Source organism: Pelobates fuscus, chromosome 2 (genome assembly GCF_036172605.1).
Source record: "Pelobates fuscus isolate aPelFus1 chromosome 2, aPelFus1.pri, whole genome shotgun sequence".
Taxonomy (NCBI): domain Eukaryota; kingdom Metazoa; phylum Chordata; class Amphibia; order Anura; family Pelobatidae; genus Pelobates; species Pelobates fuscus.
In genome coordinates, this window is record NC_086318.1 from 141,054,984 (window position 1) to 141,075,105 (window position 20,122).

The 20,122-nt window shown below is 43.4% G+C and overlaps 1 protein-coding gene across 2 annotated transcripts in view; it reads left to right on the forward strand.

Annotated features, from left to right (window-relative positions):
• The window catches only part of LOC134586875 (probable cation-transporting ATPase 13A4), a 147,393-nt gene extending 143,476 nt beyond the window's left edge, over positions 1-3,917 (forward strand). Inside the window, exon 30 of one of the 2 annotated variants that reach the window (XM_063442776.1) lies at positions 3,439-3,917. In XM_063442776.1, the coding sequence (XP_063298846.1) occupies positions 3,439-3,570 (132 nt within the window). In that variant the 3' untranslated portion in view covers positions 3,571-3,917. The remainder of the gene's footprint in view (positions 1-3,438) is intronic. The other variant, XM_063442777.1, reaches the window with a different exon arrangement.
• Positions 3,918-20,122: the final 16,205 nt, after the last annotated feature.

Here is a 20,122-nt window from a genome sequence, read left to right on the forward strand (position 1 = left end):
CTCATGGATGGGGCACCAGTAAGGACACTAAGCTTTGCCCCAATCAATTTATAGATAGCCCCAACCCACTGGCCACATAGTATACTCCCGCATTACTCCTGAATAGATGCCCCACCATATGGGTCATGGGAAGACACTACGTCCCCCTACCAGGAGGCACTGTGAGTGGTCAGTGATCTTTCCACCCCATCTTTTTTAAATTGCAACCCCGACCTGATGCCCAATGGTGGCACTATTACTATGGCTGTCCTGTGCAAAATCATGTTGGCCACCAGCTGCTCACTGTTTGGTAGACATGTCCCACTCATGGCAGGGTGAGTGAGGGCATGCGGAAGGTATGAATTTCCCTTGTACTACTGGTATTTTATTTAAATTCTTTTTAATGACTAACATAATTATTCATTAGAAAAGATCAGTTTACTCTCGTCACTTCTATTTTTAACCCCTCAGTGAAAGGACCACTCCCCTGCCTACACACAAAATAAATAAAAATCACTGTTTAGATAAACCCCCAAATTAAAACTTTTTTGCATTTAATTATGCATATTTTCATTAGTGTTATATTTAACCCATTAAGGACACATGACATGTGTGACATGTTATGATTCCCTTTTATTCCAGAAGTTTGGTCCTTAAGGGGTTAAATACAGGTTGCAAAAATTGCATTTCTCTTGTCTGTTGCCTTTGCCCAGACTTTCTCTGGCTGTCCAATCACAGACTGCCCAATGCAGTACAATGTAAAGTCTTTGCAAAGCAGGTGCTCTGACTAATTGCTGCCTCTTGAGTTTAGCTCCACTGAGCTAACCAAACCAGGAAGTAATAAGACCTGTTGTCTACTTGAAAGCCAGGGGGTGTAACCATGTAAATTCAAAAAAGTGTAAATTTTTATTGAATTCTGCACTTTTTGCAAAATGAAAAAGAGGACACACTCTTCACAAATAAAGCATTTCAGCAAGCTAAAGTGCTTTAGGCGTCTGGAGTGTCTCTTTAAGAGCAATGAGAGGAAGGTTAAAAATACAATTGGTTCACCAAAATTTACTTTTAAAGCGCAATTATGCAACCAAGATTCGGTAAATCGAACCAAAATATGATTTCATCTCACTCAAAAAGTTTTTAAATTTCTGCCTAATATCTTTTATGTCCCACTCATGTTGCCTCTGATGCATTGAGGCATGGACTCCACTGTAGCGAAGCCCTAGTCCTGACCAGGACACTTCCTCCGCTGGATCTGTGAAGACCGGAACTCTGAAACAAGGCGCTGTGAAGTGAAGTGAATAGCTCTATCCCTCAACAGTAATTGGACAACACACAGTTCTGGGAGTACAACTGATTTATTCAGCAAAAATCTGCCTTTTATGCACAGACCCCTAGCATAGAGTCTCCATTCAAAAATACACACGCCCCTCCCAGGCGTCCCTGTGTCTGGGAGATAATTGAGTCAAAACCGAGTAACTTAATTATCTCTCAGTTACAGGAAACTACATGAACAAACATAGAACACCCCAAAACATAGTCATATTTCACAGGAATCCCACAAGTCTTATATCCCCGAATAGCCCGGATCTGAGCTTCCAAGTTGTCCAAATAGCACTCAGATCCATTTGGTGGAACGGAATCTCCATTCGAGTAAAGTTCTGACTGACCGGCAACAAGGTGATGACCCAAAATAGTTCCAGGGAAACAAGGGCAATGGCCGGTTTATTTTCAGGGGTTTCTATGTGAACACCGACAAACGCTCCCCCTGGCTTTTAGGGAGTGAATTCTCCCCCCAGTAGGTAGTTTCCGCACATCGTTCATCTAGCTGGTCTGGAAGTGGGATGGACAGCAGTACAATCTTTGTCCCGGTTTGCGGGATCATGTGGTTGAAAATAGTTTCAGGCGTTCAACGACCATGTACCGCTGCCTGTGTTCGGAAGACAAAATGCCCGCCATTCACTGGAGCACGTGCATTTGGTTATACGAATGGGGGCCACCTAGGGAAAGCACTCAAGTTAATTACTTAATTGCAGTTAACAGCCAGGCATGGTCGGTGTTCGGGGAGGTATCAAAGGGGGGACCACACACCGTCCATTCGGGAAATGAACAAAGAGGATACGGACAAAAGGGACTGAGCCTGTTACATACACTAGACCTCTGAAGTGTCCTGTGGTATCTGGTACATTAGCAGCAGATCTTTTAAGTCCTGCAAGTTGCAAGGTGGGACCTCCATGGATCTAATTTGTTGTTCACACCCCACAACTGGATCTGGGAAATTTGATTGAGATCTGGAAAATTTTGAGGCCAAGGCAACACCTTGAACTCTTTGGCCTGTTTCTCAAACCACTTCTGAACAATTTTTACAGTATTGCATGATGCATTATCCTATAAGATGCATTGTTTAAGTGGCCACTGACATCATGGAACACCATTGCCATGAAGGGGTGCACGTGCTCTACAACATTCTCTATGCTCTATGTAGGTGGCAAGTGTCAAAGTAACATCCACATGAATGCCAGGATCCAAGGTTTCTCAGCAGAACATTGCCCAGAGCATAACACCGATCCCAGCCTGCCTTGTTCCCATTGGGCATCATGCTGCCATCTCTTCACCAGGTAAACTGCGCACATGCACCTGGCCATCCATCTGATCTAATAGAAAACATGATTCATCAGACATGGCAATCTTTTTCCTTTGATCCATGGTTTAGCTCTGATGCTCACATCCTTATAGAAGACACTATTTGGATAGGAGTCTTCATGGGCACTCTGACCAGTCTATGGCTACACAGACCTATATGCAGCAAACTGCAATGCACTGTGTGTTCTAGCATCTTTCTATCATGGCTGGCATGACGTTTTTACGTTTTTCAGCAGTAGGTCTTCTGTGTTATTGGACCAGACAGGCTAGCCTTCACTCACCATATGAATCAATGAGCCTTGGGCATCTACAATGCCAGTTAACCAGTTGACCTTCCTTGCACCACTTTTGATAGGTACTAACCACTGCATACTAGGAACACCCCACGAGATTTGCCATTTTTGGAGATTCTCTGACCCAGTCACCTAGCCATCACTATTCGGCCCTTGACAAAATCACATCAAATCTTTTTGCTTGTCCATTTTTCCTGCTTCTAACATATGGAATTCAGGACTGACTGTTTATTTGCTGCCTAATATATCACAGGCCTTAACTGGTACCATTACAACAATAAAATAAACGCTATTCACTTCACCTGCCAGTGGTTTTAATGTTGCGGATTATGGGTGCATACACACACATATGCAAATGATAACCTGGGGAAAGTCTTGTCATTCCTTAGTACACTGTCTGAATGAAACCTTCACTTAAAACCACAGGGTGGCAGCATGACAACTTGTACATTGCTTTAAGTGTTTTAAAATATGCCTTACATTGTATTGTGCTTGTTTAAACCATTTTCCCAATTTTCAAAATTTTCAGGAGTTTGTCATTGAAAACAGAAATCTGTGGCTAGTCGTGAAAAAGATTTTCAAATGCAAACCAAAGAGTGAATATAAGAAGCTGCAAAGTTCATTGGATAAAGACAGAACTTACTGTGTGTATCACTGTTGAAACTGTTCTCCTCGTCATGAATCATTAAGTGGCATTAGGTTCTAAGAACCAATATCTCTTCTATGTAATAAATTCATCACCAAAGCAGAAAGAAATGTCAGAAATAAAATCTAAATTTAACCTATATATGGAGTGACTTTTGCCTTCAAAAAAATAATTATTTTTGGTATACTTGCCACCAATTTTGTAAGGAACTCGGCAGGTTGGTGTTTCCTGTAGATGTCATGCCATCAACCCAGGCCTCATTCTTTCTTATGCTAAAAATAGTTAATGACTTTGACTGTATTTATGGGGTCATTGCCATGCTACAGAAAAAATCTGTGACACTCTTCCCCCCATATTGTATTGCATGAGGCTAAACATGGTAAAAATGATGATTGTACCAAAAAACATTATATGTCTTTCGTATGCTCCCCATAGCCATACCACAGTGGTACTGCAGACAATTGCAGTCTGTCTGCTCCTCTTACATATGGAACTCTAAAATACCCAGACTGACAGTAGCACTATTGCAAAGACACCCAGCTGAGGGGGGGTTGTGCCTACCGAGCCTCAGCATATTCCACAGGACATCTCTGCTAGAAACTGCCATAAAATTACACACCCCACCGAACCTCCTACAATGGGTAGATATGGAAAAAGGCAAACATGCTCTATACTCACTATTGGATATAATGTGGACACAGAAACCACTTAGGTCACGGCTCCCGAAATGGTACTCTACCATATGCTTAACGGTACAGCAAACTACATAGGATCACTGGTGACCCGCATACATTTTCCCCAGAGACACCACTCTCAGCCTTGCAAACAATATCACCATGGTTGACCCTACGCTCTTGGCGTAAATTTGGCATTTCCACAATACGGGAACAGGGCGCTAAGTGTGGCAGGGTTGGGGGGAGAGTGTGACAGAGTGAGAGAAGGTGGGTGTGACAGAATTAGGGGGGGGGCAATTTGACAGGGTGAGCAGGCCCGGACTGGCCATCGGGCAAACCGGGCAAATGCCCGGTGGGCCGCGGTGGCCAGGGGCCGAGGCCGGCAGGGGAAGTCACAGGATCTCCCCTGCCGGTCTATGCAGGGCCGGCACTATGCGAGCGCCGGCCCCGCTGTTTTCCATGGTGGGCCGGTGGGGAGATCAAAGATCTCCCTCACCGGCCCACATGCTGTTACACGCAGCCTCCGGCGGGGAGAGAGGGAGGGAGACAGCCAGCCTGGGAGGAGGACTCGGCGGAGCTCTAACTTGCAGCTCCGCCGGGTTTCTCTCACGAGATCCGGACGGTTGCCATGGCAACCGTCCGGGTCTCGCGAGATTGAACTCTAGCCTCACAGGCTAGAGTTCACTTACCACGAGGACCACCAGGGATGGATGTCAGTAGCAGGATCCCCACCCTTCCAGACTACAGGTAAGAAAGGGGGGGGGGAGAGGGGTATAATGTATTTCTTTTTTATTATAAAAAAAATTTTCTTCAAGACTATAGTGGAAAGTGGGACCACTAAAAGCCACAGGCAGATAGGGACGCCTGACCAATTATGTAGGCCTTTTAGAGTAACAATAATGATGATTATGATATTTAATAAGGAATTATTTTTGTCACTTTGCCCCTACCTGTGACACAGACAAGTGTTAATAGAATTATTCCTGTGTTTTGATTCTGATCCCTATAGCATAGGAAGCCCCCATCCTGCCCCCATCCTGCCCCCATCCTGACATACACACTCTGGATCCCATATGCACACACTAGATTCCATGTAAGAAAACACATAGTGTCTCCATAAATGGGATACAGTGAGTATCCCAATTATAGAAACCCCTGAGACAAGTTTGTAGCAAACATAACGCAAGCATGTTATTAAATTCGCTTGCGCTGTGCAGAACAAATACAGGGCCCTTTTCTCATGTCCTGGAAAAGCATTGAACCAACATGCTCATTTTGAGATAGGGCGTGCTTGTCATTGGGGATGACAAAACACACCCTATCTGGCTCCGACCCTTTTTCAGTGGGCCGCTGTGAATAAAAAATGCCCGGGCCAAATTTTTTCCCCAGTCCGGCCCTGAGGGTGAGTGTGGCAGAGCAAGGGCAGGTGAGTATGGAAGGGGGAGATTAACAGGATTAGGAGTGGTTAATGTGAATGTAGATGCATTAGGGGCTGAAAGTGTGAAGAGGGAATGACAGTGTGGTGAGGGGAGCCTGGCAGTGTATGTGGGGAGGCTGACAGTGTGTAATAGTATGGTAACACTACATTATGGGGGGGTGTCAGTGTGTGGGAGGCATGACAGTGTGTGAGTGGGTGACAGTGTGTATAAGGGAGGGTGACAGTGTGTGTGAGGGGGATGACACTGTGTGTGGGAGGGGGGTGACAGTTTGTGTGTGAGCGGTGATATTGTGTGTGTGGGGTTGTGATCCAATGGAAAAGGGGGTGATACTGTGAGGGACAGTGTTTGACTGTGGGTTGTGACCATGGGGTGACAGTGTCTGGGATGGGGCAATAGTGTGTGGTAGGGGGTGATACTGTGAGGAAGGAGATGATGGTATGTGGAAGGGAGTAATACTGTGAGGGAGGGGGTGATACTGTGGGGGAGGGGATATACTGCAAGTGAGGCGGATCATTCTGTAATGGAGTGGGGTCATAGTGTGTAGGAGGGTGGGATACTGTGGGGGAGGGGGGTTACTGGAAGAGAGGGAAGTGATAGTGTGAGGGAGAGGGAAAAATATTTTTTTTTTTTTAGACATTGTGTACCACTAGAAAGGTATCAGGGACAATTAAAAGTCTGTATTACTTAGTTTAAAAATGCAATTAGCAATCACCCAGAGTGCTCCACTCAAAAGCAATAGTGGAAACCTAAAAATACAAGTAAAATCAACAATTGATAAAGAGCACACTAGCTCTATATAAAACAATCGATAAAGAGAACACTAGCTCTATATAAAACTCTCTGAATACATATAGTTATTAAATCAGCAAAAGCACACGTCTGTGCTAGCAGGGAAACAGAAGTCACTAGATATGAGACTATTGTGGGGGTAAATAGAGTCAATGATAGTCAAAAGAGTATCTAAATGCGAGAGTATCTAAACGCATATGAATGCTGTATACGGTGAATGCACGATACAAATAGTACTTACAGAATAGTAGTGGTGCGCATATATGTACTAGCTGATCAAGAAGGTAACAACATAATTAGTAGGCTATAACGTACGCGTATACTGGGAGGGGGGATAGTGAGTGGGATATTGGGGGGGCAAGGGTGATGGTGTGAGAAATGGGGTATGCTGGGAGGGGGTGATAATGGTGGTGTGGGAGGGGGCTGAGATTGAATACCTTAATTCCCTGGTGGTCCAGTGTCCTTCATGCCTTGGTGGTCTGGTGGTGATTTCCGGTCTGCAGCTCTGCAGTGTGCAGAGCTGCAGACCATGCACCTCACGAGACCTGTCAAGAGCATTGCCGTGGTAACCCATGACAACGCTCTGATTGGCCAGATCTCACGAGACACATGGTCTGCAGCTCTGCACACAGCGAAGCTGCAGACTGTCAGCCACGGGCGCTCTCCCCCAGGCAGACGGCATGGAGGGGCCTTGCACAATTAGTCTACCCTAAGGTGGTTTAGGCAGCTGTGAGGCCCCAGACAGCCCCTACCAGCACAAGTATTGTATCACCTCTGCTGGAAAGCTCCATGCAGACCCAAACTACTCTCTACATGTTATAAATCCTTAATACACACCTTTACAAGTAGCACTCTCCCTTTTGAGAGCCAATGGACCAAGGAATGTGGCAATTCCCCCAGGATACAGATTGGATTTCCACTATCAACGCACTTAAAGGTATTACAAAATGTTATTCACATATAGAGGCCCATAGGAAACTCATCTACCGCTGGTACCTAACACCCAACAAACTGCATAAAATATACCCTAATGTTCCAGCCTTCTACTGGAGATGCTGAACAGAAGAGGGTATCATGTACCACATCTGGTGAGACTGCTGGGATATTTAACCACTAAGGGAGGGAGCGACGGAAGTCCTAAGGGCTCCCACCATTCCATTATTTACACATGACCCTACCACTTATCTTTTCTTGAAATTCCCTCACCCTCTGCCCAAACACCACAGGTAGCTGGTGGTAATGGTCTCACTAGCCGCAAGGCGTCTGATGGCAATCTCCTTGAAACAAACTATATGCCCCACTAAAGCCCAGTTAATAGAAAAAAAACATGTCAATACTGTATATACGAAAAAATAGCGGCAACTTCCCAGTCAGATCAAAGCTGCACTGCCGAAATGTGGAAGGAATAGTAAGCAGTATACCCTGACTGAATCCCCTATTTTTTTTTAACTTAGGATATGTTACAAGTACATGTTTCCTTTCTCTTCTTCACCTATCCTCTTCCTAGTCCATTTCCTCTCCTACCTCACCATACATGGTACCTACAACTACAGAGATGCACGCTACACACTTGTGAATGTAAGAATGTGTACATCTTTTCTTTTCTTTTTTTCTTTCCTGACCTAAACTGATGACAGCTTTAAAACGATCATGTAATACATATGTAACGCTCATGTGAATATTTGCTTGTGACTGTGTACAACTTCTAGTGCAATATTGTTTGGCACTTGTGATACCATGTTTATTCTCTTACTGTAATACTGTTTTCTCAAACAAACTGAAAAATACAATTCAAACTTTTGAGGAAAAATATATATAAGCATGCACTTAGATTGTTAACAAATGTTCACCACTACCCCATCGTTACCTCCTATGTTATATTCAGGTGTTTATTCAATTTAAAGTTCGATCTAAGGATAAACACAACAGTTGCACAAACAAACAAATAGTTATAGTAAGTAGATCCAACAACATCACTATCTGTTATCAATACCTGAAATGTACATTTAGAGTTACCTTAAACAACACCTTTTCCCCAATATATATTCATATGAAATATCACAGGTTAAGGGCACACTTGGCTGTGACAACAACATAGATAACATAAATGTGAATACAGAAAGCCATCTACAACTGACTTTATTGCTGTCAGTTACTTTGTTACTTGGATGCAGGCCTGGACTGGCCAATGGGCAAGCATGGTAAGAGCACAGTGGACAGCTATGACTATGCAACAAGGCCGACAGGGGAGATCAGAGGATCTCTCCTGCCGGCCTTGCTGTGTGCCTTCATGGGCCAGTGAGGAGATCAAAGATCTCCCTCACTATCCCACAGGCAGTTCACTGTGGCATAGTGATGTCGCGAACATAAAATTTTCGGTTCGCGAACCGCGAACGCGAATTTCCGCAAATTTTCGCGAACCGGGCGAACCGGGCGAACCGGGCGAACCGCCATAGACTTTAATAGGCAGGCGAATTTTAAAACCCACAGGGACTCTTTCTGGCCTGTGCGGCGGGTGGGGTCCATAATGATAATGAGGGGGGGGACCTACTGTCCTCCCCCCCCAGCCCCCACCCCTGGGCGGCGGGTGGGGGCCATAAAGATAATGAGGGGGGGATCTGTCCTCCCCCTCTCCGGCCCCCAACCCTGGGCGCGAGTGGGGGCCATAATGATAATGAGGGGGGGGCATACTGTCCTCCCCCCCTGGCCCCCACCGCTGGGCGGTGGGTGGGGGCCATAAAGATAATGAGGGGGGGACCTACTGTCCTCCCCCTCTCCGGCCTGCACCCCTGGGCGGCGGGTGGGGGCCATAATGATAAAGGGGGGGGGGACCTACTGTCCGCCCCCCCGGCACCCACCCCTGGGCGGAGGGTGGGGGCCATAAAGATAATGAGGGGGGGACCCCTGTGCGGCGGTTGGGGGCCCTAAAAAAACAATAAGGGGGGGACCTACTGTCCCCCCCAGACCCCACCCCTGAGCAGTGGGTGGGGGCCCTAAATACTAATCAGGGGGGACCTAATGTCCTCCCCCCTGGCCCCCACCCCTGAGCAGCAGGTGGGGGCCCTAAATACAAATGGGGGGACCCTAGTCACCCCCTCCCCACACAAAAAAAGTATCCCCCTACCTATCTCCCTCACCCTAAAAATAATGAGGGGGGGGGACTTTAACTAAGAACCTGTAAAAAAAATTTGAAAAAAACTACTTATCTTTCGATGTTTTCTTTTCTAAATTCTTTTCTAAAGTCTTCTTTTTTCAGCCCCAAAAAAGGGCAAATAAAAAACCATAATAACCGACGCAATAAAAAAAAAAAAAGCAAAAAAAATAATAATCCATCTTCACCCATGGAGGGGTTCGCGCAGACTGAGCTCTGCAAGGCGGGGGAAGGCTTATAAAGCCTTGCCACGCCCTGCAATTAGGCTAAGAACACTCTGATTGGCTAGTTTAAGCCTATCAGAGTGCTCTTTGTCATTTTACACAGCGTGGGAAAATTCCAAAGAACTTTCCCACGCTGTGTAAAATGACACAGAGCACTGTGATTGGATGGCTTGAAATCCATCCAATCACAGTGCTCTGTGTCTTTTTCAACAGCGTGTGAAAGTTCTTTGGAATTTTCCCACGCTGTGTAAAATGACACAGAGCACTGTGATTGGATGGATTTCAAGCCCACCAATCAGAGTGCTCTTTGTCATTTTACACAGCGTGGGAAAATTCCAAAGAACTTTCCCACGCTGTGTAAAATGACACAGAGCACTGTGATTAGATGGATTTCAAGCCATCCAATCACAGTGCTCTGTGTCATTTTACACAGCATGGGAAAGTTCTTTGGAATTTTCCCACGCTGTGTAAAATGACAAAGAGCACTGTGATTGGATGGAATTCAAGCCATCCAATCACAGTGCTCTGTGTCATTTTACACAGCGTGGGAAAGTAATTTGGAATTTCCCCACGCTGTGTAGAATGACAAAGAGCACTCTGATTGGCTTAAACCAGCCAATCAGAGTGTTCTTAGCCTAATTGCAGGGTATGGCAAGGCTTTATAAGCCTCCCCCCGCCCTGCAGAGCTCAGTCTGCGCGGAGCCCTCTATGGGTGAAGATGGATTTTTTTTTTATTGCGTCGGTTATTATCGTTTTTTATTTGCCCTTTTTGGGGCTGAAAAAATAAGATTTTAGAAGAAAGAAAACATCGAATGGTAAGTTGTTTTTTTCTATTTTTTTTACAGGTTCTTAGTTAAAGGTACCCCCCTCATTATTTTTAGGGTGAGGGGAGTAGGTAGGGGGATAATTTTTTTTGGGGGGGAGGGGGTGACTAGGGTCATTTGTATTTTGTATTTAGCCATTTGTATTTAGGGCCCCCACCCACCGCTCAGGGGTGGGGGCCTGGGGGGGGACAGTAGGTTCCCCCTTATTGTTTTTTTTAGGGCCCCCACCCAATGCTCAGGGGTGGGGCCCGGGGGGGACAGTAGGTCCCCCCCTTACTGTTTTTTTAATGTCCCCACCCACCACTCAGGGGTGTGGGTCAAGGGGGAGGACAGTAGGTCTCCTCCCTTATTGTTTTTTTTTAGGGCCCCCACCCACCGCTCAGGGGTGGGGGCCGGGGGGGACAGTCGGTCCCCCCTTATTGTTTTTTTAGGGCCCCCAGCCACCGTGCAGGGGTGGGGGCCGGGAGGTGAGGACAGTAGGTCCCCCCCTCATTATTTTTATGGCCCCCACCCACCGCGCAGGGGTGGGGGGAGGACAGTAGGTTCCCCCCTCATTTTTTTATGGCCCCCACCCAACGCTCACGGGTGGGGTCGGGGTGGAGGACAGTAGGTCCCCCCCTTATTGTTTTTTTAGGGCCCCCACCCACCGCTCAGGGTGGGGTGGGGGCCATATTCCCCTATATAACAATGTTTGGTATTTAGTGAATATTCCCCTGTATAACAATGTTTTGCATTTAGTGAATATTCCCCTATATAACAATGTTTTGCATTTAGTGAATATAGGGGAATATTCACTAAATGCCAAACATTGTTATATAGGGGAATATAACAATGTTTGGCATTGAGTGAATATTCCCCTATATAACAATGTTTGGTATTTAGTGAATATTCCCCTGTATAACAATGTTTGGCATTTAGTGAATATTCCCCAATATAACAATGTTTTGCATTTAGTAAATATTCCCCTGTATAACAACGTTTGGCATTTAGTGAATATTCCGCTATATTCACTAAATGCCAAACATTGTTATATAGGGGAATATTCACTAAATGCCAAACATTGTTATACAGGGGAATATTCACTAAATGCAAAACATTGTTATATAGACCCAAACATTGTTATACAGGGGAATATTCACTAAATGCAAAACATTGTTATAGAGGGGAATATTCACTAAATGCAAACATTGTTATATAGGGGAACATACCAATGTTTGGCATTTAGTGAATATTCCCCTATATACCAATGTTTTGCATTTAGAATTAAAAAATAAATAAAAAAATAAATAAAAATAAAATGATTGCAGCTTCCGAATGAATCTAAAATAGATGCTGTCCAGTAGGTGGGAGGGTCTGCTAGGGAGGGACTGCTGCTGATTGCTGTAATGTGTCTGCTGACTGTGAGGTACAAGGTCAAAGTTTACTCAATGATGACGAATAGGGGGCGGACCGAACATCGCATGTGTTCGCCCGCGGTGGCGAACGCGAACATGCTATGTTCGCCAGGAACTATTCGCCAGCGAATAGTTCAGGACATCACTACTGTGGCAGAGACAAGGAGCAGGGAGAGAAAGACCTGGGGGCTCTAGCCTGCATCTCTGCTGGGATGTTCTTCTTGCATGCTCGGAGCATTGCCATAGTTACAATGGCAACAATCTTACAGTACTGAATTTCAGGAGAGTGAACTCTAACTTTTCAACATTGCACCCCTCACACACAATGCACCACTCACTTGGCCCTTTCATCTCTGTTATCCCACTTATGGAGACATCAAAGGCAAGTCACAAGCAAATGTACTTGTGCTGCACAGAACAAACATAGTCTTTTTTCTCATGCAAGAGCTCTTCAATGACCTGTAAGAGCATTGAACCAACACACTCACCTTCTTGGGGATTACTTTTCATTGGTAATGACTAAACACTTCCCTCATTGAGCCACTGCGATAAAAAAATGCCCAGTTCGGCTCTGTTTGGATGGACTGCTGACTCGAATCAGAGATGCAGCTTACAATATACAGCAATCGGTGCCACAGGTTACAATGTTCTGTAAACACTGGCACATTCTGCATTACTAAACACAACATAACAGGTTAAGGATACACTATATTAAACACAAAATATAAAGTACATACTTGTCATCTTTGCCCCATATGAGCATCATTTGTTGCAACATTGTACATCTGTACATCTAAAATTGTAAAGTACTTACAAATTATCTATTAATATGTCAGTAGCCTTGGGACAGAAATGTACTGTTCTAGTCATTTCTGGAAGCCTCACATGCCATTATTCAAGTTTTCCAAGTTCAATAAAGAGAAAAATACATGTATTATTTGCTATATAACCCTAGGCACCATGTCTCGTTACCACTGCTTATGACTGCTTCTATATACTAAATGGGAAATACTGGTTAATATAAATTCTGTTTTCAAAGGTTGAAGAATGCAACCTTATATTGTCAGGATCTTATTGGATTAAAATTAAACTTGAGCATATATAATGTATATCTTTATATATTTTTTTTGTTTTTCTGTACCTGAGCTATTGTAAAAAGTATACCTTGCAAAGTCATATTTTTGAGATCAATAAGTATTGGAAAAATGTAAAGAATTCCTGGTGTTTACTATCTATTTTGCTGTCCTAACACACATTTTTCATACATGTGAACCCTGTGGAATGGTATGGATTTCTGCACAAATTGGTCATAAAATGTGATCTGATCATCATCTAAGTCACAACAATAGACAATCACAGTCTGCTTAAACTAATAACACACAAATAATGAAATGTTGCCATGTTTTTATTGAACACACCATGTAAGCAAAGTCAAAAATGTTTAGTCATTGTCCATTTGTGGAATTACTCAAATAAATTGAAATACTAACGAATAAGTTATTAATCTGTCAAAAATTGTGGCCCAATATATATATATATATATATATATAGGAAATAGGAGTAGGCAATGTATAGAGTCCCACAAGGGGAAACTAACATCAGGAGAGGTCCACTGTATATGAAATAATGAGGAAGGGGGGTCCTACCTTTAATACATCTAAGGATAAAAAGGAATATGCAAACAAAAACTATAACTTGAAAAAAGGGAGATCTACTAAATGGTGCCCAGGGGATCAATTGTCTGGAGTACTAACTAGCATCTAAGTTCCGGTTCCCCTAGTGTCCGACTGGCGGAAAGGTAGTGTAAGCGAGGTTAGGGAGAGAAAAGTCACAGGGTCAGAAGAGAACAAGGGACCAGGTAATTTGTTCTAAATGCAGATGAAAAGCCTCACACAAAAATAAATAAATAAATCTCTCAATTTAACCTAAGAGTTACCTCAACACCGTGGTCTGACCACTAGTGTCTACCTGAACCAACTTTCCCTACTGAAGTTATAAATAAATAAACACCTAAAAATCAATAACCATAGTGGTAACAAAAATAGAAAAGTGCTACCAAGTGCAGAGATTAAAAAAAAAAAAAAAAAAGAAAGAAAGAAAACACTTGACACGCATTTCAGCTGTTCAAATTTCAGTAAGGAGAGTTGGTTCAGGTAGACACTAGTGGTCAGACCACTGTGTCGAGATTACTCTTAGGGTGCATTGATAGATTTATTTATTTATTTATTTTTTGTGTAAGTCTCTTCATCTGCGTTTAGACCACATTACCTGGTCCCTTGTTCTCTGGTGAGTATTTTGCATAATCTTTCTTTACTAAAACTCCAGCAATACAGATTTAACAATAAAGTTTAGTGAAAAAAACATTGCAACAGAGTATAAAAGCCCCCCCGCCCCCCGTATCCCCTGTATCACTTCCTCTTTCTTTGATGCGATATAACCCATAAAAACATCCTGTAAATACAATAAACAACGTCGTAGAGTGTGAAGACTATCCCATGTATTGATCCATGAACAAGAATCAAACTGAAAAGAAACAAAAGACGTGAAAGGGACTTGGAAATGAACTGTTCGTCATTATTATTCTCATTATTATTATTGCTGTTTAGATAGCGCCAGCTTATTCCGCAGCACTTCACAAAAAGAGGGGAATTTACCAAATGAGACAATAACATTTTTGTAACAGGAATAATATGTAGTTGAGGATAAATACATTAATATATATAGTCAAATTGTATGTAATAAGTAATCATAACGGATAATAATCGCAATCTCAAGATGTATGATATAAATAAACCACATAATAATGACATAAACACACAACCCCGAATTCAAATCTTTACTGAAGTATAAACTAATGAATCATATAAACAGGGAGGGGAAAAAAGGGTGGGAAAATACTTGCCTCCTGTCCCTAATAAAATTAAGATTATAGGTACACTGCGTTAGCATAATCTACAATTTTATAACATGACAGGAGGCTTCATATTTTGCATTTTTAAAGCCGTGGATGAAGAGCAAAAGAAGCAAGAGAAACCTGACGGAATGAACAAACACGGAATGTACTATCTCTAGTCGGCGGATCGCAATATGTTGGTAGACAAAGCACCCGCCGGAAAGACCTTCTGTGTGCCCTGAACCGAGTGAGCACCAAAACAAGAGTCTACACCCGCTAGGGATATCCGCCAGCAAAAGGGAAAATAAGAGGTCCTGACTAGGGTGTCTATAGAGGAGTGGTACGCTCCACCTATCCTAGTAAAGTGTCCACCATGCAAAAGTAGTAAACAGTCCGAAAAACGAGATATGAGACGGAGGGAGTTCCATCTTAGTCCGCTGCGAGAGAAAATACATTCCTTCCAGAATAAAGGAAAAAACGTCTACGCCGAATGTCCATAATCTGTCGAAAGAAAAGGACACAAAAGTGTAAGTATCGTTGACAGTTGGCGCAAAGACAATTTCATATTGTCTGGCCATACACAATGAAAATGTAAAACTAGATCCATGTCCATCAAACACAAGTATTTGGGAGCGGGTGGTCTAGACAGACGAATCCCCCTAGAAGGTGACAGACCAACGGGTTCTGACCTATAAGAGTCCCCTGTAGGGGGCATGAGCCACCAAGATAGCCGAATGTGTAACATTGAGAGGGTGATATGACTTTCCCGATGCAAAGGGGATGGTATAAGAATATTAGCACGGCAGTAACTGGTGCCATAAAGGGATCGAGGGTTCTCTCCATACATCAATTAATCCATCCAGTCCATGTGGAGTCGTGGCTCCCTCTATTGCCTGGGGCCCCAAGCCACTAGGTCCAAGTGTCTTTGGAGGACCAGTGGATGCAATTCCCCTTGGGTGTTCGTCAATAGACGCGATAAGGATTATAGCAGGAAGGATGTTCCAGTAAATTCCAGTAGTTCCAGTAAATCCGGACATCATGCTTGACTCTGCCATCAGGTAGTGACGAATAACAGAGTGAGCTTGTGGATCCGCAAGTGATGAAGGACTATCACCAATCTGGAGAACAGAGGAAGAGCATTGGAACGTCCAATTCCGAAGTAAAGCGTCCATTGCCTCGTACTCTGGATCTGGAAGCCAGCTGAACTAGCTCTGTAATTGCCTGTTGGACTGGGATGCAAATTGTTCAACTGGAGCAGACCCCACAGAGTCCACAGTGTGCGGAATATTGAGACGTTCAATCATCCGTTGACGTCCCTCCAGAGTCGAGAAACCCAGTCGGCCCATAGGTTGCCAAATCCTTGTAAGCATACTGCACGTAGAGTGGTGTTGCGAGGCAGGCAGAATCAGTACATGTCCCGGGATCATGCTCTGCCCAAGCAGTTTATGTATCGAACCACCGATATCTAGCTATTCCACGCCTGCATTTGAAGTAATCACCAATGGAGTTCGGCCCTTACTTCGGGCGTTACTGGTATCCAATGGCCGTAAGCGTTACCCATCAACAGATAATGGGCTTACAGTCAGTGCATAGTTTTTTAGTGTAGTAGACTTGGAAAATCACCTGGATGAATGAGGACAGGAGTCCCACTACAGAAGCCCGGATACGGAAAGGAATGGAGTCCTTGCGCAGAGTACGCCCAATTTCTCACCGAATGGCTTTGATTTTATTGTGTTAGGTAAAAGGACACATTTTGTCAACTCAATTTTGAATCCGGGGAATTGTATCACCTGAGGTGGTGTTAGAGTTAATGACCCCTTGCTTACAATGACTCCCCGTGATTCCAGAAACATAGAAACATAGAAACAAAGAAACATAGAATGTGACGGCAGATAAGAACCATTCGGCCCATCTAGTCTGCCCAGTTTTCTAAATACTTTCATTAGTCCCTGGCATTATCTTATAGTTAGGATAGCCTTATGCCTATCCCACGCATGCTTAAACTCCTTTACTGTGTTAACCTCTACCACGTCAGCTGGATGGCTATTCCATGCATCCACTACCCTCTCAGTAAAGTAATACTTCCTGATATTATTTTTAAACCTTTGTCCTTCTAGTTTTAGACTATGTCCTCTGGTTGTGGTAGTTTTTCTTCTTTTAAATATAGTCTCCTCCTTTACTGTGTTGATTCCCTTTATGTATTTAAATGTTTCTATCATATCCCCCCTGTCTCGTCTTTCCACCAAGCTATACATGTTAAGATCCTTTAACCTTTCCTGGTAAGTTTTATCCTGCAATCCATGAACCAGTTTAGTAGCCCTTCTTTGAACTCTCTCTAAGGTATCAATATCCTTCTGAAGATATGGTCTCCAGTACTGTGTACAGTACTCCAAGTGAGGTCTCACCAGTGTTCTGTACAATGGCATGAGCACTTCCCTCTTTCTACTGCTAATACCTCTCCCTATACAACCAAGCATTCTGCTAGCATTTCCTGCTGCTCTATTACATTGTCTGCCTACCTTTAAGTCCTCAGAAATAATCACCCCTAAATCCCTTTCCTCAGATGTTGAGGTTAGGACTCTATCAAATATTCTGTACTCTGCCCTTGGGTTTTTACGTCCAAGATGCATTATCTTGCACTTATCCACATTAAATGTCAGTTGCCACAACTCTGACCATTTTTCTAGTTTACCTAAATCATTTGCCATTTGGCTTATCCCTCCTGGAACATCAACCCTGTTACATATCTTAGTATCATCTGCAAAAAGACACACCTTACCATCAAGACCTTCTGCAATATCACTAATAAAAATATTAAAGAGAATGGGTCCAAGTACAGATCCATGAGGTACCCCACTGGTGACAAGCCCAAGCTTCGAATATACTCCATTGACTACAACCCTCTGTTGCCTGTCACTCAGCCACTGCCTTACCCATTCAACAATATTGGAATCCAAACTCAAAGATTGCAGTTTATTGATAAGCCTTCTATGTGCAACAGTGTCAAAAGCCTTACTGAAATCTAGGTAAGCAATGTCTACTGCACCACCCTGATCTATAATTTTAGTTACCCAATCAAAAAAATCAATAAGATTAGTTTGGCATGATTTCCCTGAAGTAAACCCATGTTGTCTCTGATCTTGAAATCCATGTGTTTTTAGATGTTCAACAATCCTATCCTTTAACATGGTTTCCATCACTTTCCCCACTACTGAAGTAAGGCTTACTGGCCTATAGTTGCCCGACTCCTCCCTATTACCTTTCTTGTGAATGGGCACAACATTCGCTAACTTCCAATCTTCTGGGACTACTCCTGTTAACAATGATTGGTTAAATAAATCTGTTAATGGTTTTGCTAGTACACCACTAAGCTCTTTTAATAGCTTTGGGTGTATTCCATCAGGTCCCATTGACTTATTTGTCTTTACTTTTGACAGTTGAAATAGAACCTCTTCCTCTGTAAACTCACGTGTAATAAATGACTCATTTATCCTTTTTTTTAACAGAGGTCCCTTTCCTTCATTTTCAGCTGTAAATACCGAACAAAAATATTCATTGAGGCAGTCAGCTAGACCTTTATCCTCATCTACATACCTTCCTTCTTTTGTTTTTAATCTAACTAATCCTTGTTTTACTTTTCTTTTCTCATTTATGTATCTAAAAAAAAGTGTTGTCCCCCCTTTTTACTGACTGTGCTATTTTCTCTTCTGTGTGTGATTTGGAAGCTCTTATAACTTGCTTAGCCTCTTTCTGCCTAATCTTATAGGTCATTCTGTCTTCCTCACTCTGTTTTTTTTATAATTACTAAATGCTAACTTTTTGTTTTTTACTATTTTGGCCACATCTGCGGAGTACCACAGTGGTTTCTTGAATTTTTTGCTTTTACTGACAAGCCTAATGCAATTTTCTGTTGCCTTCAGTAGTGCAGCTTTTAAATAATCCCATTTATTTTGTACTCCATTTAAGTTGCTCCAGTCTGACAATGACTCCTTTACACATATTCTAATTTTAGAAAAGTCCCCTCCCCCTTTCTTGCCTTCCCTGTATTTTCTATATAAAGAGTACCCTGGTATTGCTATGTCCCAGTCATTTTTTTCATTATACCATGTCTCAGTAACAGCGACTAAATCTACACTATCAGTTGCCATTATTGCCACAAGTTCATGGATCTTATTCCCTAAACTGCGAGCATTTGTAGACATGACTCTAAGCTTATCATTTTTTAACACACTTGCTACAGGCACCTTCTGTCCTTGTTTTGGGGGACAATTGGATTGATGTTTTATCACCCTTTTGCCCCCCCCAGTTTAAATACATCTTAGCAAAACCTCTGAACTGCTCACTGAGAACATTTGTTCCCTTTTGAGAAAGATGCAAACCATCTTTTTTGTACAGTTTATTTCCATTCCAAACAGAGCTACCATGAGCAATAAAGCCAAATCCTTGCTCCCGACACCATTCACCAAGCCACAAGTTAAAGTCCCTAATACGCATCCGCCTGTCATTCTGAGTGTTATGCACAGGCAGAACTTCAGAGAATGACAGTGTGGAAGCAACCTGCCGTATATCATTGGCAAAAACACTAAAAACGTCCTTAACCTCTGAAACCTCATTGCAAGCCAAGTCATTTGTCCCTAAATGGACAAGTACATCCAATTCCCCTTCCTGCTTTGCTTGCTTAACAATATTACAGATACGTCTCCTGTCTCTGTGAGCAGTAGCTCCGGGAAGACACCTCACAAGACCACCATTGTCCATCTCCACACCTCTTATGATGGAATCCCCCAACAACAACTGCTTTCTATTAGGCCTCATCATAGTCTTCAAGCCTCTCTGCACAACACCACTGGCCTCAATGCCTCTCTCCACAACACCTCTAGCCTCAGTACCTCTCTCCACAACACCTCTAGCCTCAGTGCCTCTCTCCACAACACCTCTAGCCTCAGTGCCTCTCTGCACAACACCACTAACCTCAGTGCCTCTCTGCACAACACCACTAGCCTCAGTGCCTCTCTGCACAACACCACTAGCCTCAGTGCCTCTCTGCACAACACCACTAGCCTCAGTGCCTCTCTGCACAACACCACTAGCCTCAGTGCCTCTCTGCACAACACCACTAGCCTCAGTGCCTCTCTGCACAACACCACTAGCCTCAGTGCCTCTCTGCACAACGCCACTA